Below are 26,298 nucleotides of genomic sequence, written 5' to 3'. Positions count from 1 at the left end.
ATGCTTCTTTTAAAGGCTATTGCTTTGAATTTGGAGTCCTGGCACCTGGACTAATTTTTACTACTATTGGGTCAGCCATCTTGGTTCTTACTGCCCTCCTGTCATCCCAAACATTTAGACTTTCCTTCCTGAAATTTTTCAGGAATTTCAGGTTGGTGTTTTTCTCCCAATTAGAATAGCCTGGAGAGTTTAATCTTTTTAGGATCATCTCAGTAGGACAGCATTTTATTTATCAAATTATATGAGTTTCCCTGGTAGCTCCATTGGTAAAGAATCTGCCTGCAATTCAGGAGTCCTGGGTTCAGTCCTTGGATTGGGAAGATCCCCTGGAGGAGGGAATGGCAAACCACTCAAGTATTCTTGCCTGGAAAATCTCATGGACAGAGGAGCTTGGTAGGTTATAGCTCATGAGGTAGCAAGAGTCGGACACGACTTAGGGACTAAACCACCACCATCATAGATCAAAGGTAGAAAACAGTGAGTGACATACACAAATCCCCTGGGGTAGACCTTGGTCATCCAGGCCTGTGGGAACTTGTCTCGAGGGATTTTACCCTGCCTGAGGCAGAGGACTCCCTGGACTAAATCATGTACTCTGGTGAGTACGGGGAAGGGAGACCAATCCCTTTTGATGATCTGGAAGGAAGGGTACAAGTCCAGAGCTCGACCTGCAGCTCTAGGATGATTGGTGAAAACCTCAGGGGCACTTGAAGAGATTCCTCCCTTCATATAGGGAGAAAACTACTGGAAACGCCACAGGAAGAGTCAAGGTCATCACTAGGCTCCGACTCAGGCAAGACAGGCATTTTCTGAAGGTTTTCCCTCTGAATCAGAATTTTACATCTCTTTTGCAAATCCTTGAAGTGAAGTGAATCAAATGAAAGTCTCTCAGTCGTGTCTGACTCTTTGCAACCCCATGGACTGTACCTGCCAGGGTCCTCTGTCCATGGGATTCTCCATGCAAGAATACTGGCATGGGTTGCCATTTCCTTCTTCTATAAATACCCAGTTTGGTTTTGCTGCTGAAAAATGTATTTAATAACTTGGAAAAACCAGTTGAAGTGAAATATGTGACCCCATTACTTGTACGTGCCTATTCTTAATCTGAGGAAAGTGGATAACCACAGTGCAAGGCAGAGCTGATGGTAGAACAACCAGGAGTCCTCCATCACTGGAGGGAAAACAAGCCCTTTAGTGAAACTGAGCTCTGCAGTTGGCTGATAAGATTTCCTCCATAGTAGTGCTCAAAATAGTTTGCTTGTTTGCTAGCAAAAATACCAAGAGCCTAGAAAGGCCTATCCTCACATTCATGGGGTGGGTCTGGTGTCAATAGGCAGAAACTCAAGGTCTGGGTGATGCAACGATGGCTGCACCCTTGAGTTCACAGGAGATGAAGGCAGGCACCAATCTGGGGTTCAAAGCATACATTTTCCTTCATAGGAAGTACCTGAGCACAGTAGAACCTTGCCCTCCTCACCATCTCTTAACCTTAATGCTGGTTCTGAGGGGTTAGCCCACCCCTCCAAGAGTGAAGGTTTAGAAAGAGAGAGAGAGCACCTGGGTGGGCATGCAACCTCTACATCAAAGCTTGGTCAATATCCTAATTTTAAACTCAAGAGCTGAGAATGGATTGTAAATGGATTGCTAATGGATTGTTACTCCCCTCAAAAAGAAGGAAATGAAACAGCCTCAATAGGCATGAGAGAGAAAGTAAGAAGAACCTTAGGATTTAGAAACCAGCCCCTAGTCTGGTTTGGTTTCTGGAAAGAAACAAGCCAACATAGCCGTGACTTGGCTATAAGAAGTCCCCGAGACACCCCTGAAGAAAATGACAGTCTCAAAGGTGACCAGCTCGGATGTGAGGACTCATTCAGGGATCACTGGAAAGCTTTCCATTAGAGATGGTTGTCAGAAGTATAGTGTACACAGGTGTTACCCAGTTGCCAAGGAAATCCATCCATGCATTCCCAAGACTGCCGCCAGCTTGGTCAGAGGATTCTTAGTAGTTTTCTCCAACTTGCTGGATGTGGGCTTGCCTATTGCAGAGGATCTTAGGAAAGCCCAGGCTTTGTCTCACTCACCACCTTGAAAGCTTACCTGATGAGGAGGGTAGAAGAGGTGACCATATCACCTTGAAGAAAGTGAAGTGAGGAGGCTGCCTGAGATTCAAAGCTGAATTTGACAGAGGATACAGGTTGAGACAGTGAAGGCCAGGGAAGCCTGAGATGCTGCAGTGCATGGGGTTGCAAAGAGTTGGACACAACTGAAAAACTAAACAGGCTGAAATAATCAAGCGCTCACTTCTGTCAGAGCATGTTGGGTTTTAATCTTCCCAGTAGAAAATCAAAGCATTTTACCTCCCCAGCAGAGACCACACACATCTGGGCAATTTCCAGGTAGGAAGCATTCACCTCAAAGCCGCCTCCACATTACAGTCCGTGGCACTGAGCACCACCACCAATGTTTGTTCCTACTGGCAGAGTTTCCTTTCTTAAACTCATATGTTGTTGTCTGTCACTAAAGTATGTCCGACGTTTTGCAACTCCCGAGACCGTAGCCCTCCAGACTCCTCTGTCCATGGGATTTTTCAGGCAAGAATACTGTAGTGAGTAGCCGTTTCCTTCTCCAAGGCATCTTCTTGACCCAGGGACGGAATCTGTGTCTACTGCATTGGCTGATTCTTTACTGCTCAGCCACCAGGGAAGCCCTGCTTACATACACACACACACCCTTAAAACCAGTATAATGCCTGCTAGCTTGGCTCATACAAAAGAAGGTTAAAATTGTCAGTGAGGAAAAACCAAAATGTATTCAGTTGTATAAAGGCTTCTTCCCTTTCAACAAACAGAGATAAAGCAAATTTCTTCCCATTTTTCCTCTTTTACAAAAGAAGTCTAATTGTAAATGAGTGTTATAATTCAAAGACCATCCTCTGGCATTTTCCTCTGACTCCAGCTGATAGAACTATGCTGTGTAACAAAAGAAAGCCATTTTCTTTTTTGTTGTTGTTTTTCATAACTTCATTTTACTATATATACAGTAGGAAGTTTTATATAGAAATTGCAAGAACATGTTACCATTTAAATAAAAGCACATAATTGAAAGAGCCATGTTATAAGGACAGGTACAAACTTACTGATAGAGTTCTGTAACCAAATGATTCTTAGATATCTCCATTAGAAAGTGTCTCCATCTTTGAGATAATTCAACCTTCTCCAGCCACTCTTAAATGTATTTAATACTACTTAACTGCTATTTTCTGGAGAAGGCAATGGCACCCCTCTCCAGTACTCTTGCCTGGAAAATCCCATGGATGAAGGAGCCTGGTAGGCTACAGTCCATGGGGTCACTAAGAGTTTGGACACGACTAAGCGACTTCACTTTCACTTTTCACTTTCATGCATTGGAGAAGGAAATGGCAACCCACTCCAGTGTTCTTGCCTGGAGAATCCCAAGGACAGGGGAGCCTGGTGGGCTGCCGTCTATGGGGTCGCACAGAGTCGGACACAATTGAAGCGACTTAGCAGCAGCAGCAACTGCTATTTTCAATGAGCTTACCAAGCATCCTCTTAAAGTTTTATTTGTGTTCTGGAAGGTGTTTTTTTGCTTTGTTTTATACCTGGCTAATTGTAGGCCAAATTGACTACCATATTTATTATTTAAACTGCAAGTAATTATATAAAATTCTTTTTTCCTGTTACTGCTTTAACTATCTCAACCTTCCTTAAATTACTATTTGTCTAATAACATTGCCCCACCTGTTTTAATCTCTTTCATTAACTCACTCTGAAGTCACATGGGTGTCTTATCTCATGCTGACCAACTTGGAAATAGATGGTTTTTCTTCTAGCTCCCATTTTACTAATTTTACTTCATGTATTTCCCATTTATTTTCCCTATGCTTGCTCCTTAGGCTGACTGGTATGATCACATACTTCTCTTTTTTTTTTCCCATTAAATTTGCAAGTAAATGGTTGAGATACCCCATTTTGGAAGTTTCCCCCCTACACCTCAGGAAGACTAGAGGGAAATGATACCAAGGATGTGTCTTAGGTGGGAAATTCCTCTAACCCAGGCACAGACTTTGTTCTTCTGAAGTGGGCAGTTTTCCTGATTTACACTCCCTCATTTCTTCTTTACACTCTCACGTAAGAGAGTAATCAGGGCTGGTTCCATTAAGAACACACATCTATACCTCCAGGCAATCATATAGGCATAAGTGAAAGACCAACCCCTGCAGAAAGCAAAATTTCTAGTCAGAGAGTGACATCTTCTCCTGAATCAGAAGACCCTCATTAACATCAAGTGTAGGGACTTTGGGGGTCCAGTGGGTAACAAACTACCTTCCAATGCGGAGGATGCAGGTTTGATCCCTGGTCAGGGAAGACTCCACATGCCTTCTGGCAACTAAGGCCATTTGCCGGAATTACTGAGCCTGCACTATAGAGCCTGCGAGCTGCAAGGGAGACAGGACACAGCCAAAATTAAAATAGATAAATAAATAAAAATTTTAATATATCAAGTTTAATACTTTGCTGCAGTCATTCCAAAAGCCAATGGCTATTAACCAAGCCTAACAAAATAGACACAGACAAGCATGGACAAAGAAATCCAAAAGCCTGAGACTCAATCCTTTGCGTACTTCAGCAGCTATAACCTTTTATTCCCACCCTAACTTGTGGAAGTGTTTGTCCCCCAGTCCTGTCCGACTCTGTGGACTGTAACTCACTAGGCTCCTCTGTCCATGGGATTCTCCAGGCCAGAATACTGGAGTGGGTTACCATTCTCTTTTCCAGGGGATCTTCCCGACCCATGGATCGAACCCAGGTCTCCTGAATGGCAGGCAGATTCTTTACCGTCTGAGCCACCAGGGAAGCCACACCATCCTCCCTTAGGGTGGGAATCTAACAATCCTGAGAAGGTTTCAGCACAATTTCAGTACAGGCACCTTTTAACGAGGTTACTCACTGGAAAGACGTCTGATCCTGGAGCAGTTTCTTCTCTCAAAAGTGAAAGCAGCACCAAGGAGCCTGGAGAGCAGCAGCAGGATACAGGAACGTGACTGCTGACCCCTAGACAAGTTTGGTCTGGGTGGCCACTTAGGGTCAGTGGCAAGGGTCCACCTGCTGCCAGGGGCCAGAGTGCCCCTGGTGCCTTTGACAGACAGTCACAAGATTTTTGTCCCTTAGGGTCACCAAAATCTTTACCTAGCAAGGGCTCTCTGCCCACTGTGCACAGAAGCCAATACCAAGGTACCAGCTTTTGAGAAGATAAAAGTGTATTGCAAGGTTGACTGGCTATCTCTTGCATCCAGGGCTCAGGGATTAGGGGAATTTGGGGCTTCCCTGGTGGCTCAGAGGTTAAAGCGTCTGCCTGGAATGAGGAAGACTGGGATTTGATCCCTGGGCTGGGAAGATCCCCTGCAGAAGGAAATAGCAACCCACTCCAGTACTCTTGCCTGGAGAATCCCATAGAGAGAGGAGCCTGGTAGGCTACAGTTCATGGGGTCGCAAAGAGTCGGACATGACTGAGAGACTTGACTTTCACTTTCACTTTTTCAGAGGAATTTTAAACTTGGAACCTGATTGGCTAGTCTTGAACCAGATTGGCTTAGTCCATGTAAGTCTCCCTGCTGCTGAAAGCCAGATTTTCCCAACTGAAGAACTTCTCATTTCATGAAAGCCTCAAGTAGCAACATTTCTATCCTCTTGAGTTCCACAAACCAAAGATTCGTGATCCTACGGTTATTCTGGAGATGAGGGTTCCTGTCTTGCACATGCCCAGTGCTGTCTCTGTGAAATAACTCAAGGTTTTATTAACCAACAGTCTACTCAAGGAAGAAAGACCCCTTTAAGCTGGTGCTATTTCCATTTGATTAATCAATGATATATTTAATATGAAACTAGGTTAAGCCAGTCAACATTTTACCTGCTGTTTAAAATTTAATAAGCCTAAAAAGTCGGACACAGCTGAGTGACTGAACTGAACTGAACTGAATCTTATTTTTGCTATTGTAACTATAATTGATCTTAGCCATATGTCTAAACTTTTTATTAATTATAAAAATGTTTATATTAATCTTCACTAAATTGCTAAACTCATTTATTATAATCATTTACACTGACTAATTTTCAGAAACTGAAGTGGGTGTCTCTGGTCTTAGACACAGGAGGAAGTTTAAAAACGCTGGTTTCTACCTGTATTCTCTTAAGGTCCCTCACCTTCAGAGAGATCCAAGCGAGAGAACATCTCCTTCAAGCGTGGTCTGTGGGCCAGCAATACCATCAGAGCCGCTCTGAAATGAGGGGTTATTGACTCCATCCCAGTCACCAATCAGAATCTCTGAGGGCGGGCTCAGGCACAAGATCCTCGGGGTATTTGCATATTAATGCGATAAGCGTGGGTCCGAGATTTAGAACAGGTGCTACTCATAGACTGGTATTCAGGTGGTGAGAGTCAGCTTCACCCGGAACTTGGTAGAAATAAAGATAATCACCAGCTCCAGACCTGAGTTAGAAACTCCAGGAGTCAGACCCTCTAGAAGATTCTAATATGCACAGAATTTTGAGAACCTCTGGTTTAAAATGTGAAGGCAAGCATGACTAAGGTTTCAGCTCAGTTCAGTTGCTCAGTCGTGTCCGACTCTTCACAACCCCATGGACTGCAGCCGGCCAGGCCTCCCTGTTCGTCACCAACTCGCAGAGTTTACTCAAACTCATGTCCATTGAGTCAGTGATGCCGTCCAACCATCTCATCCTCTATTGTCCCCTTCTCCTCCCGCCTTCTATCTTTCCCAAAATCAAGGTCTTTTCAAATGAGTCAGTTCTTTGCGTCTGATGGCCAAAGTATTGGAGTTTCAGCTTCAATATCAGTCCTTCCAATGAATATTCAGGACTGATTTCCTTTAGGATGGACTGGTTGGATCTCCTTGCAGTCCAAGGGACTCTCAAGAGTCTTCTCCAATACCACAGTTCAAAAGCATCAGTTCTTCTGTGCTCGACTTTCTTTATAGTCCAACTGTCACATCCACACATGACCACTGGAAAAACCATAGCCTTGACTAGACGGACCTTTGTTGGCAAAGTAATGTCTCTGCTTTTTAATATCCTGTTTAGGTTGGTCATAACTTTTCTTCCAAGGAGTTCAGTTCAGTTCAGTTCAGTCGCTCAGTCGTGTCTGACTCTTTGCGACCCCATGAATCGCAGCACGCCAGGCCTTCCTGTCCATCACCAACTTGCGGAGTTCACTCAGACTCACGTCCATCCAGCCATCTCATCCTCTGTCGTCCCCTTCTCCCCCTGCCCCCAATTCCTCCCAACATCAAAGTCTTTTCCAATAAGTCAACCCTTCGCATGAGGTGGCCAAAGTACTGGAGTTTCAGCTTTAGCATCATTCCTTCCAAAGAAATCCTAGGGCTGATCTCTTTCAGAATGGACTGGTTGGATCTCCTTGCAGTCCAAGGGACTCTCAAGAGTCTTCTCCAACACCAGAGACTTTTAATTTCATGACTAAGGGTATTTACCCAAAAAAAGAAAAAAGATGAGCCAATATTTCCCAAATTGTATTATGTAGGATACATAAAAGTTTTTTTTAAGTTAAAGTGTTCATGGTCAAATATATTTAAGTAAAACATAGTTTAAACTATTAATTATTTTTCTTTTTCACAGAAATATGTTTAAATGTGCCTTGTGAGTCTCTGAGATAGTTGATGGCAAGTTTCAAACCTATTTGAGAACACTTGAGATTTAAGCTATAATGGTCCATCCAGATATTACAAAATACAACTCATTTTCTGGACAAAGGACTAAAAATGTGAATTTGTATTTTGAGTAATATTGCTTACTGTCTCCTCAAAAAAAAGACTGGATTGTAGCTCTGGTATGTTCACATGTACTACCCCATATATCTCAACAACTCTCCAAGACATTGGAAAATAATCTTTCTCCAAGACGTAGGACACACTAATGGGGAAATAATAAAGCATCAGTTCAGTTCAGTTCATTTCAGTTGCTCAGTCATGTCTGACTCTTTGCGACCCCGTGAACTGCAGCACACCAGGCCCCCTTGTTCATCACCAACACCCAGAGTTCACTCAAACTCACGTCCATCGAGTCAGTGATGCCATCCAGCCATCTCATCCTCTGTCGTCCCCTTCTCCTCCTGCCCCGAATCCCTCCCAGCATCAGAGTCTTTTCCAATGAGTCAACTCTTCACATGAGGTGGCCAAAGTACTGGAGTTTCAGCTTCAGCATCATTCCTTCCAATGAACACCCAGGACTGATCTCCTTCAGAATGGACTGGTTGGATCTCCTTGCAGTCCAAGGGACTCTCAAGAGTCTTCTCAAGCACCACAACTCAAAAGCATCAATTCTTTGGCACTCAGCTTTCTTCACAGTCCAACTCTCACATCCACACATGACCACTGGAAAAACCATAGTCTTGACTAGATGGACCTTTGTTGGCAAAGTAATGTCTCTGCTTTTTAATATGCTATCTAGGTTGGTCATAACTTTCCTTCCAAGGAGTAAGCATCTTTTAATTTCATGGCTGCAGTCACTATCCGCAGTGATTTTGGAGCCCCCCAAAATAAAGTCTGACACTGTTTCCACTGTTTCCCCATCTATTTCCCATGAAGTGATGGGACCAGATGCCATGATCTTAGTTTTCTGAATGTTGAGCATATTAAAAAGCAGAGACATTACTTTGTCAACAAAGGTCCATCTAGTCAAGGCTACAGTTTTTCAAGTGGTCATGTATGGATGTGAGAGTTGGACTACAAAGAAAGCTGAGCACCGAAGAATTGGTGTTGGAGAAGACTCTTGAGAGTCCCTTGGACTGCAAGGAGATCCAACCAGTCCATCCTAAAGGAGATCAGTCCTGGATGTTCATTGGAAGGACTGATGTTGAGGCTGAAACTCCAGTACTTTGGCCACCTCATGCGAAGAGCTGACTCATTTGAAAAGGCCCTGATGCTGGGAAAGATTGAGGGCATGAGAAGAAGGGGACCACAGAGGATGAGATGGTTGGATGGCATCACCGACTCAATGGACATGGGTTTGGGTGGACTCTGGCAGTTGGTGATGGACAGGAAGGCCTGGCGTGCTGCAGTTCATGGGGTTGCAAAGAGTCAGACACGACTGAGTGACTGAACTGAACAGAGGCAAAACTTTGATTAGCTAGTTGCTTTTTACAGATGGGTGGATTGTTACATTTTGGGAAATTCTACTGAAGATCTGATTAAGTTTTCTCTAGAACATTTCCAATCCATTTATGATAGAAGTACCATTTTTTGATTCATACGGGTGAACAGATTAACTATTTCAGCCAAAGCCATATTTAATTTCTCTGGTAGAATAGGCTTATGAAAATACTAGCTTATTTTTGGAGTGTTATATCTAGTGACATTAAAAATCCACTTGTATTATATGGAGTTAAATGGACCATTTGCATTTAGCTGCTCAGCATTTTAATGAAAGAAAGAAGGGATTCATGGTGCTTGAATTTCTCCTTGATATGGAATGCTTTAAAAAAAAAAAAAGAGCTACGATGCTATTGTCCCATCTTTGCTTACAGTCCAGCACCAGAAAATCACATTGAGACAACTCATTGTTTCTTCCGGTGGCAGAGAAAATTTTAACAGAATTGATTTGTTTCTTGCTTACTTGTTTTCAAACTTTTCTCATAAGCAGGGCCATCTCAGTTACCCTGGAGAGAAGCCAGCAGAGTTTTTGCCTTAGCATCCATTTCTATCTCTGAGAACTCCATTATTAATAGGTTTTATTTATTTTCCCTTCTGGTTAAGATTTTACTTGAAAATAAAAGACTTCTTGACTTGATGTGTTAGTCCCTCAATCCCTCAATTTACGGAAACAGCAAAGACATAGACCTTATGAGCAAGGCGTAGACCAAGATTTCAGACCTATTATAGGGGAAAAATGGGAAGAACAAAATGTTCAGCATTAAGCCAACTTTTTCACTCTTCTCTTATAGACTCAACCAAATTCTGTAGCTTTTCCAAGATCAGTGGTTCCTCAGTGGAGGGAACACCAGTTTAAGAATTTGGTCTAGTGGCCAGTTGCCCAGAGTGCCCACCCATGAGAAGCTGTGAACATCACTGGAAATATTGGGAGGGGGAGAAAACTGTGATTTGGGTGGTGATTTTAGGGGAGAGAACTTCATGGGGTTGAATGAGATACTTTAATAAGTAGCACAGCATCAGGGAGTGACTCCTTAGGGAGACTCGAACAACACCAGCTAGTCCTGGCTGAGGGCTGCTTTGCTGAGCAGGGTGGGCAAGTATGGGGCAGAGTTAAGTGGATCAGAGCATCCTAGAAGGTTGATCTCTAGGGATCCTGGACCCACTCTTCTCCCTGAACAAAGTACTCAACCTTCCCTCCACATAAATATTGAATAAAAATTTAAAAATCAATACTGTTGATTTATCCAAATTATTAGCCTGCCTGTGGCAATCCTACAAATAAGTCCAATCTGTTCTGTATTTAGTCGCTCAGTCTTGTCTGACTCTTTATGATCCTATGGACTATAGCTCACCAGGCTCCTCTGTCCATGGGATTCTCCAGGCAAGAATACTGGAGTGGGTTGTCATGCCCTCCTTCAGGGGATCTTCCTGACCCAGGAATCAAACCCAGATCTCTCACATTGCAGGCGGATTCTTTACCATCTAAGCCACCAGGGAAGCCCTAAGTTCATCCCAGGATAATCAAAGTTCAGCTCAGAGAGACTTATCAAATGCCAGCACCTACAATATTCCTTCTAAACAAAGTTCCCTCTCTTTAAATGCTCGATTCAAATATTTATGGATAACTACTATGTTCAGTATAACTGCTTCTCTTTGACAACAGCTAAAATTGGTCTTGATATAAACCAAACTGTGTTCTTGCACCTATTCCACTGGCTTCTCATCAAATTAGTGTGAGAATGAAATTTATTAGTGTAAGAGTAAACTTCATGACAATCCTTTCAAGGGATTCTTTAGTCATTTTTTCCCTTCTTTTCCTATTTTCAGAACATTTTGTTACAACCAAGAACTCAGGTACTGTAATCAAGTCACGGCTCTCATGGAAGCAGAGAGTTAAGTCAAATCACATAGGCATCTGCATATAATAAATATAATCATTAGAAGTCTAAAAGACACTATTTCATGAATGTTATTTTAGTTTGAACCAGTTTAGGAGCCTAAACATTAAAGACTTCAGCCAGAGAAGTCCATTCACATATTTCATAATATGGCTCATTTTATGAACAAAAGATTAACAACATGAATGTAAGAAGCAGGTATGAGCACTCTAGATAGGTCAAAACCTTAACACCATCTAGACAAGTCTCTAATTTCTGGGTACAGTACATGGCATGCATGAATTTTGTTTCAATATGCTTTCCATAGTGATAGCTTAGAAAGTCACATAGCCATATCCTACCCAGTCCTCCATTCCTAGAGGCAGAAGTATTTGCTGATGATTGAAAGGTCATGCAAAACAGATGCGAGGACAGCTGGATTTTCCAGCTATGCTTCAGTGGCAAATAGATGGGGAAACAGTGGCCGACAATTTTTTGGGCTCCAAAATCACTGCAGATGGTGATTGCAGCCATGAAATTAAAGGATTGAGTCCGGGTAAACTCCAGGAGTTGGTGATGGACAGGGAGGCCTGGTGTGCTGCAGTTCATGAGGTCACAGAGAGTCAGACACGACTGAGAGACTGAGCTGAAACAGAAACACATTAATATATCTTGGTATGTATTTTAAAGACTTTCATTTAAGTTCTATAGTTCTTAGCTATCATAATATAAATATTGAACATATTTTTTGCTTAAAACTCCATAGATCATTTTCATCTAATGTTAATATTTTTGGCTTATTTGAACCTTGTAAAGATTATGAATGTTTTTCCTAAATTGTATTATTTCATAACAAATAGATGGGGAAACAGTGGAAATAGTGGCCGACTTTATTTTGGGGGGCTCCAGAATCACTGCAGATGGTGATTGAAATGAAATTAAAAGATGTGCTTGCTGCTTGGAAGGAAAGTTATGACCAACCTAGACAGCTGTATTTTCATTCACAATCGTATCACTTGCAGCTAATAGCAATTTTTCTTCTCTTTTGAACCTTACAACATTCATTTGCTTACATTTGTCTTACTGCATATTGTTCAATGGATCTATGTCTGAGTCACTGTCTCAGTCCAGTATTGATAATTTGCATAAGGGCAATCTTGGATTTTGACTTAGCTTAAAGGTGAACAGTAGAGATTCTGGTTTTAGCTCTGATTTATTCTTAATTTACTTTGATCTTACAATGTTTATTATCCATAAATACAGCCATGCAATAATAGGCATGTTTTCTCTCATTTCTAGATATTTTAAAGTCAGATATCAAATTTTCAATGTATCTAATACACACTAGTGGCAGTAGACATAGGTCTATGAAAATAATCTTGATGCAAAGAATGCTCTCTGACAATAATATTTTCCTAATATAAATGATCTCTTCCTTAGGAACTGGTGTGCTTATGTACATACCAGATTATCTCCAACAGTGATACTGGACAACCAAGTCACTTATGTTCCAAGTGGCAGAGGGCCCTGTGGCTGGACCAGTGGACCCTGTCCTCAAAGGTATGTAGTATTTCTTGAAAATACCCACTGCTTATACCATAATCATGTGTGGCCTGGAATATGCAAAGAAAGTTAATCATACCAAGTACATGTATGTACAGTAGGGTCAGGGTGGAGCCATCACATTAAACTAAATGTGTGATCTTTAGCTAAAATGCACAAACTAGTTATCCTTGCATAAGGTTCTATCACTTCATGACAAATAGATGGGGAACTAGTGGAAACAGTGGCTTACTTTATTTTTGGGGTCTCCAAAATCACTGCAGATGGTGATTGCAGCCATGAAATTAAAAGACACTTACTCCTTGGAAGGAAAGGTATGACCAACCTAGAAACCATATTAAAAAGCAGAGACATTACTTTGTCAACAAAGGTCCGTCTAGTCAAGGCTATGTTTTTTCCAGTAGTCATGTGTGTTGTGAGAGTTGGACTATAAAGAAAGCTGAGCGCCAAAAAATTGATGCTTTTGAACTGTGGTGTTGGAGAAGACTCTTGAGAGTCCCTTGGACTGCAAGGAGATCCAACCAGTCCATCCTAAAGGAGATCAGTCCTGGGTGTTCTTTGGAAGGACTGATGTTGAAGCTGAAACTCCAATACTTTGGCCACCTGATGCGAAGAGCTGACTAATTTGAAAAGACCCTGATACTGGGAAAGATTGAAGGCAGGAGAAGGGGACGACAGAGGATGAGATGGTTGGATGGCATCACCGACTCAATGGACATGGGTTTGGGTGAACTCTGGGAGTTGGTGATGGACAAGGAAGCCTGGCGTGCTGTGGCTCGTGGGGTCACAAAGAGTCGGACATGACTGAGCAACTGAACTGAACTGAACTGAACTGCCCCTTATGGGTGTTTTTAGCATATGTGAGATAAATGGATTAATATGCTTAGCCCAGTGCCTGGTACTTTGTGAGTTTTTAATAAATGTTAACTCTCATGTTTGTTTCTATTTTTATTATTACTATTACTTATATTCTATGACTAGACCAACAATCCTTTAATTCCATGAAATTCATATGGTTCTAAAGGTTTATTGATAATTTCCCTTTCATACTAGGCTAAAGAGAAGCCCATAACTTGGCAAGCCACTAATTGCAATTATGCTTGGTAAAGCAGCTAAGTGGGTTCTTTCTTCTTCGTGTCTATTTTAATGACTTATGTTACTTAGAGTTGTTTTTTTAATTATGTAATTTTCCTAAAATGTGAGGCTGAGTGATAAATTCTCTGAATTCATGCAGTCACAGTAGCTCAGTTGGGGGTGTTTCAGGAAAGCCTGCAATAAAAACTAAAATTGTTATTCAGGCCATGATGGCTAATGTTATGCAAATTGTCATACAAATAACTCGGGCAATGAATCAGTCTGGAACAGTGTGCAGTAAGGATACATAAAATCAGGGTGTTTCTTAGTCCCTAAGAGCATAGCTAAGGTCCAAGGTCCAAAGAGCTAAGCACATCTTAGGGATTTGGGAGACCTGAGCTCCAGTTCTTCTGGCATTTACTCCCTTTATGACAATTTCCTAGTCAATGTGCAATACAAAGAAAGGACTGTTAATTCTTTAGTAGTGAAAATATCACTACAGTAACCCCAATCACACTGCCCTTCTGAGTTTAAGGTGAGCTTTTTTTTTCTCTTTGAACAACCTAGAAATATGTATCTTTGTTCCCATTTTTTAATCTTTCTTTACATTTGAGTGAATCTCTCCTTTTACTTTCTATTTCAGTACAACTGCAACATTTGTCAGTTTTTCTTTGTCTGAGCCACATGCACCAGGGATACAGTTTGTCAAAGCAAGAACGGTTGAGTCCAACAGTAATGCAACTAACTGCTTGAGTTTACCCTGATAAACTCTAGAGTCTTCTCCCAAACTGCCTTACTCCCTGTTTAGCATTAGCTGCTGGACTAGAGATGCTGTTTCCCTGGACAGAGTTATTTGCTGATTATAATTTACAGAAATGAATACAGATAAATGATTAGCCTACTTTCAGAGATGGAAGGTGTCTTATAGCTCATTTTAAAACTGAGAAATAATTTCACACATAATTAATCACCCAAGTTATCATAGAAACTAAGACTCAGCCTGTTATAATACATTTCCCCACATAATCAGGGTTTATCCATGATAGTGGCTGCTGTTGTCTCCACATAATCATATGTGACAAATTAAGATAATAATAGGTTCCTCATCACCAAGCCAGGGTAGTAATACTGTCCTCATAGAACTAATATGGGGATTAAACAAGATAATACAAACCAATTTCACAGACCCATTTAATAAGAAATTTTACCTAAATATTAAAGTCATAGGGATAAGAATCATGTGACCAAGTTGTATTTATGATTTACACTTACATATTTAAAGCTTGCAATTTAGTACCATTCACTATTTATTAATATATTGATTATTAACTTGAAATGCTAGAGTTTCTTCATTTCCCTTTCATGGTTTCTTCTCAGAAACATTCTCTCATGTTAGACCCTTTTTTTTCTCTCTCTCTCCCCCTCTTCCCCTCCCTCCCTTCTTCCCTCTCTCTCTCACTCTAAGAGAGATACTATATAAGAGAAATAATAGGTAGTTTAATTTAAAAACTTGAGAGATAAGAAAGTACAGGTTAAAATCATAGTGGCTATCATATTTTTAATCAGATCACCGATATCTAACTTGTTTCAAGTTGTTTAATATTGATCTGGAGGAAAACGGATTCTTTTAACCCTAATGATATAAGAAATAGTAAGAACTAAAACTAATTATTCCCATAAGCTATTTAAACATTAGAATTAAAATCGATTTTAACATTGGTTTAGTGAAAAGCATTATCAAGGGAAAAATTGTAGTATCTTTAGAAAACATAATGATAGGTATAAAATTTAAATACCAAAGAGTATAAACCTTAATTTTTTAATAATGTATTTAAAGAACTCTGTTTGACAGCAATATTGATGATGAACATTATTATAATAAGAAGAATAACAGATAACATTTAACATAAGCTTATTATATTCCAGGCATCATCCCACTTTTATTCCAACTAATAATTTAATGTGAGACAAATAATCTGTTTTCCCCTAATTGGGCTCCTCTCCTCTAGATCTCAGAAGATACCAAATTCCGTGTACAGGATGCAACATAAGATTGTTACCTCATTAGAATGGAAGTGCTGTCCTGGATTCAGCGGACCAAAATGCCAGCTAAAAGGTATCAGGTTTGATGCATGAGACAGTGCTCAGGGCTGGTGCACTGGGAAGACCCTGAGGGATGGGATGGGGAAGGAGGTGGGAGGGAGGTTCAGGATAGGGAATACATGTACACCCATGGCTGACTCATGTGAATATATGGCAAAACCCAGCACAATATTGTAAAGCAATTAGCCTCTAATTAAAATTTTTAAAAGGGTATATTCTAATAGTAATTTCATAATTACAATGAGAAGCATAAAACTACTAAAGAATAAACAACTGATTCTAAAGGAGTTGTGTTTTCTCTTTTGAACTCAAGTAAATTAACATGAAGTGAAACTACCAAGAGTTACTATTTTAGAGCTTCTTAATATGGGAGCTATTCCAGCACCGTAAAATTTCATAAGCTATCCTTTAAATTCTTTCATTTTTGTATTGGTTTCATATGATGAATAATTGGAGATCTGTCTAAATATTTTAAGTTCCCTTAGCTCTGTGGTATCAACAATGCCTTATTAAAATATCAGAAATCCTAACTTTATATTTTTAAGTAAACTGTCTTAGAAGTGACCCTATGTAAAAATAAAATCACCTTCTAGTTTTGTTCCAGTTCAATCATTTGAAATAATATCATCTATAAGTGAAATTCTCCTTTTTAAAACATATTCTAATGGAGCCATTTTTCAACAAAGTTTAAGGATTTTCTGGTGGCAAGCCTGATCAAATGCATGGTAACCTGCTATGGTCTAACATCCATGTGACTATTATTTTGCTTTGGGCTTTAAATAGGTTTCCTTTGAAAAATAAAATACTGCATCAGAATACATATTTTAAATGAATGAATATTTCAAGAAAGGCCATTAGAGGTAGCAGAGAATTCAATCAACAGTGTAAGAGACTGTGATTAAAAATTAATGTAAGTGTGGAGAAACCATTATGAGTCACATTAAAAAAAAAGAAAGTTATAATATAAAAGCTCTAGGAAACTTGCAGTTTAGTTAAGGATATTATATATGGTTCTTCTAGCCCATTCATTGAGAATCTATAGGCAAATTTCACTGTACTGCTATTTTATTCTGGATCTGGGCTGAATTTCAGAAATGTTATTTAATACATTTTCAGAGTATAGCATCAGGTAAAACAAAGTTTTCAGCAAAATATCATCTATACCAAAAATATTTGCAAAGAAGGTAGTTTAGCATGTTCTAAAAAAACTCAAAATATGATCCAGCTTTCAAAGGATTTCTGATTTCCATCAGGTACACAGACATACTGTCTGTGGTAAAACATATTTGTTTATAGTCTGTGTGTGTCAGATGGTTAAGAGTTCTGGAGAATATGTAGTACTCTAAAGTTTACAGTTCATTTTTATATTTCTCTTCTTATGAAAAAAGATCCTTAGGATTATTAATTCCATTATCATTTCTTAAATATAGTGTTTGTTCAGAAGGTTCACAATATACCCTTCTAGAAATTTTGAATGTCATTCCACGTTCTATTGTACCTAACAGACTGAATGCAGACGTGTAGCAGGAAGAGGAGCCTGTATGTCAAAGGGTGTCATCGTCTCCAGCTGATGAGGACTATGTTCCTTCATGCTTCTTCCTTTTATACCTGCTAATGGATTATTAATCACTAAAGGTGGACTGTTTATGCCCAGGAGGGAAAAACACAGAATTCCATCATTATAAATATACACACACAATAAAAAAAGAGACTAGTTGACAATTTTGCATACCTACTATGTACTGTTTTCCCCTTTTTTCAAAGTATCATATGAAATATTTAAACTAAATCCAAACGGGATTTGCTTTGTTTTTTAACAACACCCTCTGGTATAATGGAAGCAACCTGTGGATACCTTTAATACTAGATTCACAAATTGTTATCTTGAATCCCCATTAACAAACACATTCCACAACAGTTCTGACTCTGACTTTCTGTCACAATACTATAACTAGAATTATGCAGGTATCTGCTGGTTAAGCTGCTATGGGAAGGTCTTCTTTCCATTGAAATCTATAGTAGGAATAATTTTCTGATGGTAGATGTGCCCATTGTGTCATTTTGTCATACAATCAACCCTAATACAACTGTGATTCCAAGGGAACCTACTGTTGCTGCCTACAATATCCTGACCATCCCAGTCTTCACTTTTATTGCAGTACATAAAAGCTGTTGAATTTTTCATTAGTGCATTTGATGCACTGGTAGTATCAAGAAATACTGTGTCCCTTTGTCCCTTGAACCGTTCTTCATTATCTCATCTATCCTTGGGGCAGGGGTTCGGGGTGAGGGGGGAGGTGCACACATTTTCCTTCTGATTCCTACCCAATTACATACCAAGGTACTCCTCCCCCTTTCATCACACCTTATACGTGTGCCAACAGTCCTTTATTCATATGTGGGAGAGAAAATTGTCAGGTTTCCTGTGACAGCACTCTCCATGCTGTCTCACATGACAAGCAGCTCCAAATATGGCAAGAACAATCAGTGTGGCTGATCCATTCTTTAAATCCCTTCAGAGCCCTCAAGGGTTTGAAATAACCTGGTTATGTAGCTATGATGATAATTACTTCCGTGTCAGTCCTTTACAACAAGAGGGAATTATTTTATTCATGGAAAATTTGTAAAGTATTACATGAATGTCATAAATCCTTGTTTCCCCACAACTTTCCTTCCCACAACAAAATTAACTTCATAATAGAAAAAGAAACAATTTTAATTCAAATTGCTCTAGGGAGGTCTTTTTAAATATATAATCAATAGATCAGAAAATGGAATTGCTGGCAACTATACTCTCATTTATTTCTCCTGCTTCACTTTCTATCCTTCTCTTTTTCTGTCTCTTTCAGTAGACCAATCCCCAACCTGTTAGGAAAGGATGTGTGATCCAAAATCCATGGGGGCAAAAGAATTAAAAAAAAAAAAAAGGTACATGTTTATGTATAACTGAATCACTTTACTGTACAACTGAAACCAGCACAACATTGTTAATCACCTATATACCAATATAAGATAAAGCATTAAAAAAAAACAAAACCCATGGAGCATTTCTTTCTGTGGTCTTGTTCTCCAACATACTATCTATATTATTACTGACTTTCCACACATTCTTCTTTTTCAGAGAAAAAATTCTGGCAAGAAGTTCTAGATTAGCTATTAAAATAATAGTCATATTCTTAAGAAGAAACTAAGTTTTAAAAAGCGTAAGTGAATAGAGTTTTGTTGGTAAGAAAAAGGAGCACCAAGTCCAATATCAAAGTAACATTTTTATATATTTTACATTTGTTACACCTTTCTTGAGGGTCAGCAAGCTTGTCTTCACAAAGTGACCTAGATTTCTGATATGGTATCCAAGATATGTTTTGAAATATCAGTAATGACATACTTTCTAAAACAATTTTATAAATTTTGCAATAATGTGCTTTTCCAGTAGATGTCTCTAAAATGTTCTGAAGTAGTTAAAGGAAATTTTGGCTTGCTCTAATAACACAAAGGACAGGAATTTAAGTTCAAATAATGTTAGATTAGAGAGGAGGGAAAAAAAAGTCTAAAAATCTGTTTTCAAAAAAATCCAGTCAGCTTTAATCAGATTCTCTATCTAGTAAAAAGGTATTTTATAAAACTTTTCTAAAATATATCATAGTTACTATGAATGTTGTAAAATGTAATTAGTTGGTTATTAGAATAAACAGGCCCGGCCATATGTTATGAATATATAAAAATATTTATTTTCATAAGTGTGCACTAACTCAATAAATTATGTAAGAGCTATTGTACTATTTTAAATATGTGGCTTCTCTAGTAAGATTATTTTGAAAATTACTTCAATTAATATCCCATAAAAGTTACATATTTCATTACATATTAAATAATTAAATATTTAAATTTTAAATAGTTAAATATTTCATTACAATATATGAAACAAATAAAACTATATTTCTTATGTTTTTGCATATCTAGTTCTTGGTAGTGATTAACGCCTTCCCCTGAAAAAGAACATTACCTCCTCTGCTCAATAATAGTATGATACGTTTAGTCAAAAAACACAATGTACTTTTGTTGCATCAAACTGTATTCTATTTAGCTACTAAATCTCAGTAAATGTTTACATATGTACTCAACATCATCATGCAGTGTTGAGTTGATATCAAAGGATCAGCTGGAAACTGGCCTTGTCAAACCACACAGGAAGGTGTCTGGGTCTAAGGTGGAGAGAGCAAGCTTCCTATTACTAAGATGCCATTAATGACTTCCTCCATATGCCTCAAAAGCCTGGAAGGAAGAAAAACTCAAAAATAACACCCGTGTAATTAAAAGAAAGAAAGGAAAACCACCTAATAAAGGAATGGTTGCTCTTGACACTTGCTGACCTTGTTTCTCTTAAGCCCTGATCCACTAAGATCAGAGATTCTAATGCAAGGGAAAAAAAAGTAATTATATTTGGAAAAGAGAAAAAAGAAATATAATTTTAAAAATATATTGAACTTTTTAAAAATCAGAAGAACATAAAGATCTGGGTAGAATTATTCTAAATAAATGTCCTTCTGTCTCAGCACCAATCTCTTAGAAAGGATCAAGAAAAAAAGACTTGGAAATTTGTACCTATGGAACAAAACAAAGGTCTCTGCTTAAGTGCAAGATGATTGCCTGGACAACCTAGAATCGTGGCAGTCCTGTGGTAGAGAATACATAAGGAAGACAGAAAGATTGCTAAATGAAAAAATAAAAGAGCATCGATCAACCAGGAATTTTATCACAGGAGAGTAACTGACTCCACTCTCAGAGATCCTATCAGTGCTTCTCCACCATCTAAATCCAGAGAAATAAATTGGGATGAATGCAAGTACTGAACTCCAGTCAACAAACAGAGCTAAGAAAAGATAACAAACTATTGAATTTGTTAAACAGGCATTTCAGGTTTTTAACAGCCTTGGCAGAGACCCCATCCAATGAATTCCACAGAAAAGAGGTTCATACAACAATTGGATCTCAAAGATCTTTTGTGGTGCTTAATGGTTGTTTCTTTTACTTTGGAATAAAATTCTTCATCCATTTCCTCCTAAAACAATTAATTAAAAATGACTATAGCTAAGAGCAAATGTGAAGTTTTATGCACACACACACACACATACACACACACACATGCAATCACATTAGTTTTTGTCATTCAATATTGAAAGGATTTCTTTCCACTTACATTTTCTTTCAAATCAATCTTTTTAAAACTTTAAAAAATATAGAAAAATATTCCTAGATTACATAAGAATCTCCATACCATCTTCCATAGTGGCTGGAAACTCAAACAGGGCTCTGTATCAACCTAGAGGGGTGGGATGGGGAGGGAAATGGGAGGGATTTTCAAAAGGGAGGGGATATATGTACACCTATGGCTGATTAATGTCGAGTTTTGACAGAAAACAACAAAATTCTGTAAAGCAATTATCATTAAATAAAAAATTAATTAATATAAATATGGAGAAATATTAACTGTTATTTCATAAAAATATTTCCACATGCTGAGGAATGAAGCACCAAAGATGAGTATGCAAGAAAACTAAAGGCTTCAGTCAATATTTCTGTGTTAATCTTTATCCTTTTTGGTTTATTTCTCTTTTTCTTCCTGAAGTGTTAGTCACTCAGTCATGTCTGACATTTTGCGAACCCCATGGACTGTAGCCTCTGTCCATGGAATTCTCTAGGCAAGGATACTAAAGTGGGTAGCCAGTCCCTGCCCTAGTGGATCTTCCAGACCCAGGGATCAAACCTGGGTCTCCCACATTGCAGGCAGGTTCTTTACCATCTGAGACTATCTGAAAGCTTTCTTTATTTAATTCTCTTCTCCCATTTTCTTATTCTAAAGTTTTTTATTGTCTTTTTATTTCTAATTTGGTGATTTGCTCTAGTGTGTCACTTACTATTCTCTCATTGGCAATGCAATGGCATTTTTCCAGATTGCATGAATGAAATTTACTTGAAATTCTTTTGACCCTAAGGTGAATAGAAAATTACACTTAAATTCTTTTTGTATACCTCCTTTCTGTTCTTGACCCTTTACGTCTTACCTAGGTTTGTTTTCACTTCTTGCACATTCAGGATCTGGCCTGGAGTGAGTGGCAAAGAGACAACCATAATTGGATGAAATAGTCTGCCTCAAATAAGACCCAACACACATAGCATACTGTTCACTTCCTTTTGTGTGAGTGTGTGTGTGTGTGTGTGTGGATGACTCTCTTTTTGCTGGTACTTTCCAAATCAGGAACATTCAATGAAATAGAATGTTACAATCTCCACATTAAATATGCAAGATTTAATACTTTGTACAGAGAAGACACCCAATTTCATTAAAATATAATGCAATATAAAATAATGCCTTATAATTTGTAATGAAAACTTTTAGCATCGTATTTTAAACCCTTGGGAATGTACTGTGCAAAAAGCTATTGCAATTTTTATTGAGGTTACTCCACTTTAGTCAGGATCATGATTGCCTCAATTAATCTGCCTCTTGATTATGGCAAGGGGCAGGGGTTATATTCAAAAAATTGACAACTAATTTGGTATCAATTAATATATAAATCAATATAAAAATAAAAAATTAAGAATATTACTTTATTTTCTTAAGTTACTCTGGAGGAGGAAATGGCAACCCACTCCAGTGCATATGTTACTTATATTATAAAACTATATACCTAGTAATATAAATCATAACACAAATCAGTCATTGTATCATTCAAGTAAATTCTAAGCAATTTAGTAATTTCTATAAATTATTGATGTGCTCTTTTTTTTGACATGGATGACACCAGCTAAATGATCTCCCCATCAGAGATATGATTAATATAGGTCTGCCTCAGTCTGTTTTAAAGACTTCTTCATCAGATTTAGAGCCATGAGTGACATGAAATCTCAGTAAGTTTATAATTTCTTTTAACATCAATGGTATTGCCATGTGACTGAATTATCTACTAGACACCACTGAGTTAACAGTGATTGCATTATGTTTTTTCATTATTTCTATGTGTATTTTTAAATATTTAATATATTTATTATTAACTAAATCATAAAAATTCTTATAGGAGTGTCCTATTTAATCAATTCATAGAGCTCTGCAAACATTTAATCAAACTTAGGGCATCATAAATCAAGGCACTTAAACATTATACTTTTGAGTTTTGTCATAAAATTCTCATTTTCACATAAGTTATTAGAAAATCTGTATTTTCTCATGTAATTTCTCCCTTATTAATTTTTGTATTAAGTAGTATCTGTAAACATTTTTCATATCTAAAATATCTTTTATCAGTTTTCATGTTATTTTCAGTTTAAAAGGGAAATAATTTTTTCCTTATAAAGTTTAAAAAAGATTTAGAATGTCATTTATGAAAACCAATTCTCCTTTTCCTTTCTGTAGGAAAAAAAAAACAACCTTGTTTTCCAAATGTTAAACATAAAACTGATCTGAATTTCATGATGATGTTAAAAGTTCTAATTTTTTCTAAAATTCTTATTTTATTGAATTTTACTAACATATCTGATAAAGCGTTTTGAAATTTTTTTATTTCAAAGGCTTTACTTTACTTGAAAATTTTTATTGTTACAAAAGCTTATTTCATGAAACTAATTAGTGGGCTCTAGTGGTAAAGAATCCACCTTCCAATGCAGGAGACATAAGACATATGGGTTCGATCCCTGGGATAGGAAGATCACATGGAGAAGGAAGTGGCAACTCGCTCCAGAATTCCTGCCTGGAGGATCCATGCACAGAGGAGCCTGGCAGGCTACAGTCCATAGGGTCTGAAAGAGAGACAACTGAAGTGACTTAGCACACATGCAATTTCATAAAGTTGTTTAATATTTTTCTCTTGATCACAAATTAATTTTAACAAATGTCATTGAAGACAAAAAAGTCTACTAATTTTTAATGATACAAATTTAGATCATTATTTGAAGTCAACATTTATATATTAAGTAAAAACTGATGAACTTCTGTGGTTGTTGAGTGGTAAAGAACACACCTGCCAATGCAGGAAAGGAGGGTGTGATCCCAAGGTCAGTAAGATCCCCTGGAGAAAAGAATAGCAACCCACTCCAGTATTCTTGCCTGGAAAATTCCACGGACAAAGGAACCTGATGGGCTACAGTCCATGGAGTCAACAATAGAGTTGGACACAACATAGGGACTGAAAAAAGAAAACAAAACAGTTCACTAATTTGTATTGAAAATCAAGTAGATTTTATTTCAAATATACAGATTATATTTTAAAATATAATTTATTTTTGATATTGATTTGTTATTTTTGATTTTGATATCTTATATAGCAAAAGATGTTCCAGACTGATATTTGCACTGTATCATTAGACAATCCAGGACTTGGCTCATTATTGATAACATTTTTATTTTTTTCTAAGGTTCAAAAAATTCCCACTCATGATATCTAAAATACTTTGAAAATTTAAGCTTTGGTCTCTTTTCCAGTGTTTTTAATAATTTATTGTAAATTCCTAAATAATATTTAGTAAAATACATGTACTGTGGGAAACTCTGAAAGAGATGGGAATACCAGACCACCTGACCTACCTCTTGAGAAACCTATATACAGGTCAGGAAGCAACAGTTGGAACTGGACATAGAACAACAGACTGGTTTCAAATAGGAAAAGGAGTACATCAAGGCTGTATATTGTCATCCTGCTGATTTAACTTATATGCAGAGTACATCATGAGAAACGCTGGGCTGGAAGAAGCACAAGCTGGAATCAAGATTGCCAGGAGAAATATCAATAACCTCAGATATGCAGATGACACCACCCTTATGGCAGAAAGGGAAGAGGAACAAAAAAGCCTCTTGATGAAAGTGAAAGAGGAGAGTGAAAAAGTTGGCTTAAAGCTCAACATTCAGAAAACGAAGATCATGGCATCCGGTCCCATCACTTCATGGGAAATAGATGGGGATACAGTGGAAACAGTGTCAGACTTTATTTTGGGGGGGGGCTCCAAAATCACTGCAGATGGTGATTGCAGCCATGAAATTAAAAGACGCTTACTCCTTGGAAGAAAAGTTATGACCAACCTAGATAGCCTATTCAAAAGCAGAGACATGACTTTGCCAACAAAGGTCTGTCTAGTCCTCTATCCATGGGATTTCCCAGGCAAGGATAACGGAGTGGGTTGCCATTTCCTTCTCCAGGGGATCTTCCTGACCTAGGGATCGAAACCATGTCTCCTGCATTGGCAGGCAAATTCTTTACCACTGAGGCACTAGCGAAGTGCTTATGAGTTATTACACTTTATCATAATATATTTTCCACTATGTATGGCTGTATTTCAATATTTTAATAATTGCTAGGTCACATTGGTGCATACTGATGAATACAGTTTTGGAGTTAGGGCTTTGTGGGATGTTACCAGATAAGAGTGAGGTGCTATAGCCTAGGCTTTGAGTGGAAAGGCCCTTTTATTTCTGAGACATACTGAAATTGTCAGTGGGCTCTAGATTTGATTGCTGGGTAGGTGTCTCAAAGATTTCACATGCACACACTTAGGAATCTCTCTTTGGGGATTGTGTGTCCTAACACTGAGAATAGTATTATCTATAGTAGGGAATGGGAACTGTGAAAACCACTCTCCACCTCCACCTCACTTCACTTACTCCTTATAAAGGTCTGCTTGTCTATGGAATGGTAGGAGACTAAAGGTTTTTATTCACGTATTAAATCAAGTCTTTAGCATGTACTCTTGCTATCAACAAGGCTAGTGGTTGTTTAAAAATTTCTGAAAGATCAATCCAATTGTAATCTGGACTGCAATTTTTAACTTAAAAACATCTGGTGTTTTCTAAAAAAAAAAGAAAGAAAAAGAAAAATCTGATATTTTCTGCCTTATAACATTAACTTTATTTATTAGAATTAGAAAATTAGAAAATTTTGAAATTTGTTCTAAATTAATGGTTGTTAACCACGGTCATGCATTGAAATCACATGCAGAGTTTAAAGAACTATATATACACACATTCTCAATTCCCTAGAACAGAGCTATGATTCATAATCTTCAGATGGGGCAAGGATGACGGACAGAACGTTGACACTTAGTTTCAAAGTTAACAATCACTTCTGATTTCCATCCATGACAAAAAACTACTAGTCTAAAGAGATGTTAGGAAAAAAGAAGAAAAGCAAGAACATAATATGCTTTACAAGTTAATAATAGAAAAATAAGTTTGAAGAGCAGCCGTGTTTGTATCCCACAAAATATGTGGTCTTTGTTTTTACCATAATCACACATTACTTCCTAACAAAATCCTCTGTTTGTGGCGTGCATTCCAATGCACCAGCTCTTTTTGTTCTCCTATGATCTGGCTCAGAAAGGTTAGCAGTAAAAAATGAAAAGACCATTTGTTCATTTTGCTAAACCCACCTTTTCCTTTTGCTATAAATACAAGCCTATATCCAGAACACTCTTCCATGGCTAAGAGGAATGGGTAAG

The 26,298-nt window shown here is 38.1% G+C and overlaps 1 protein-coding gene across 1 annotated transcript in view; it reads left to right on the top strand.

Annotated features, from left to right (window-relative positions):
* MMRN1 (multimerin 1) overlaps positions 1 to 26,298 on the top strand; it is an 85,251-nt gene that overhangs the window by 23,564 nt on the left and 35,389 nt on the right. The window contains exons 2-3 of the mRNA XM_068975586.1: positions 12,517 to 12,636; positions 15,723 to 15,829. Of these exons, the coding sequence (XP_068831687.1) occupies positions 12,517 to 12,636; positions 15,723 to 15,829 (227 nt within the window). The remainder of the gene's footprint in view (positions 1 to 12,516; positions 12,637 to 15,722; positions 15,830 to 26,298) is intronic.

The sequence above is a fragment of the Capricornis sumatraensis genome, chromosome 7, assembly GCF_032405125.1.
Source record: "Capricornis sumatraensis isolate serow.1 chromosome 7, serow.2, whole genome shotgun sequence".
In the NCBI taxonomy this organism is placed as follows: Eukaryota; Metazoa; Chordata; class Mammalia; order Artiodactyla; family Bovidae; genus Capricornis; species Capricornis sumatraensis.
Note: the sequence above shows the minus strand (reverse complement) of the source record. Positions and strands in the feature narration are given on the sequence as shown.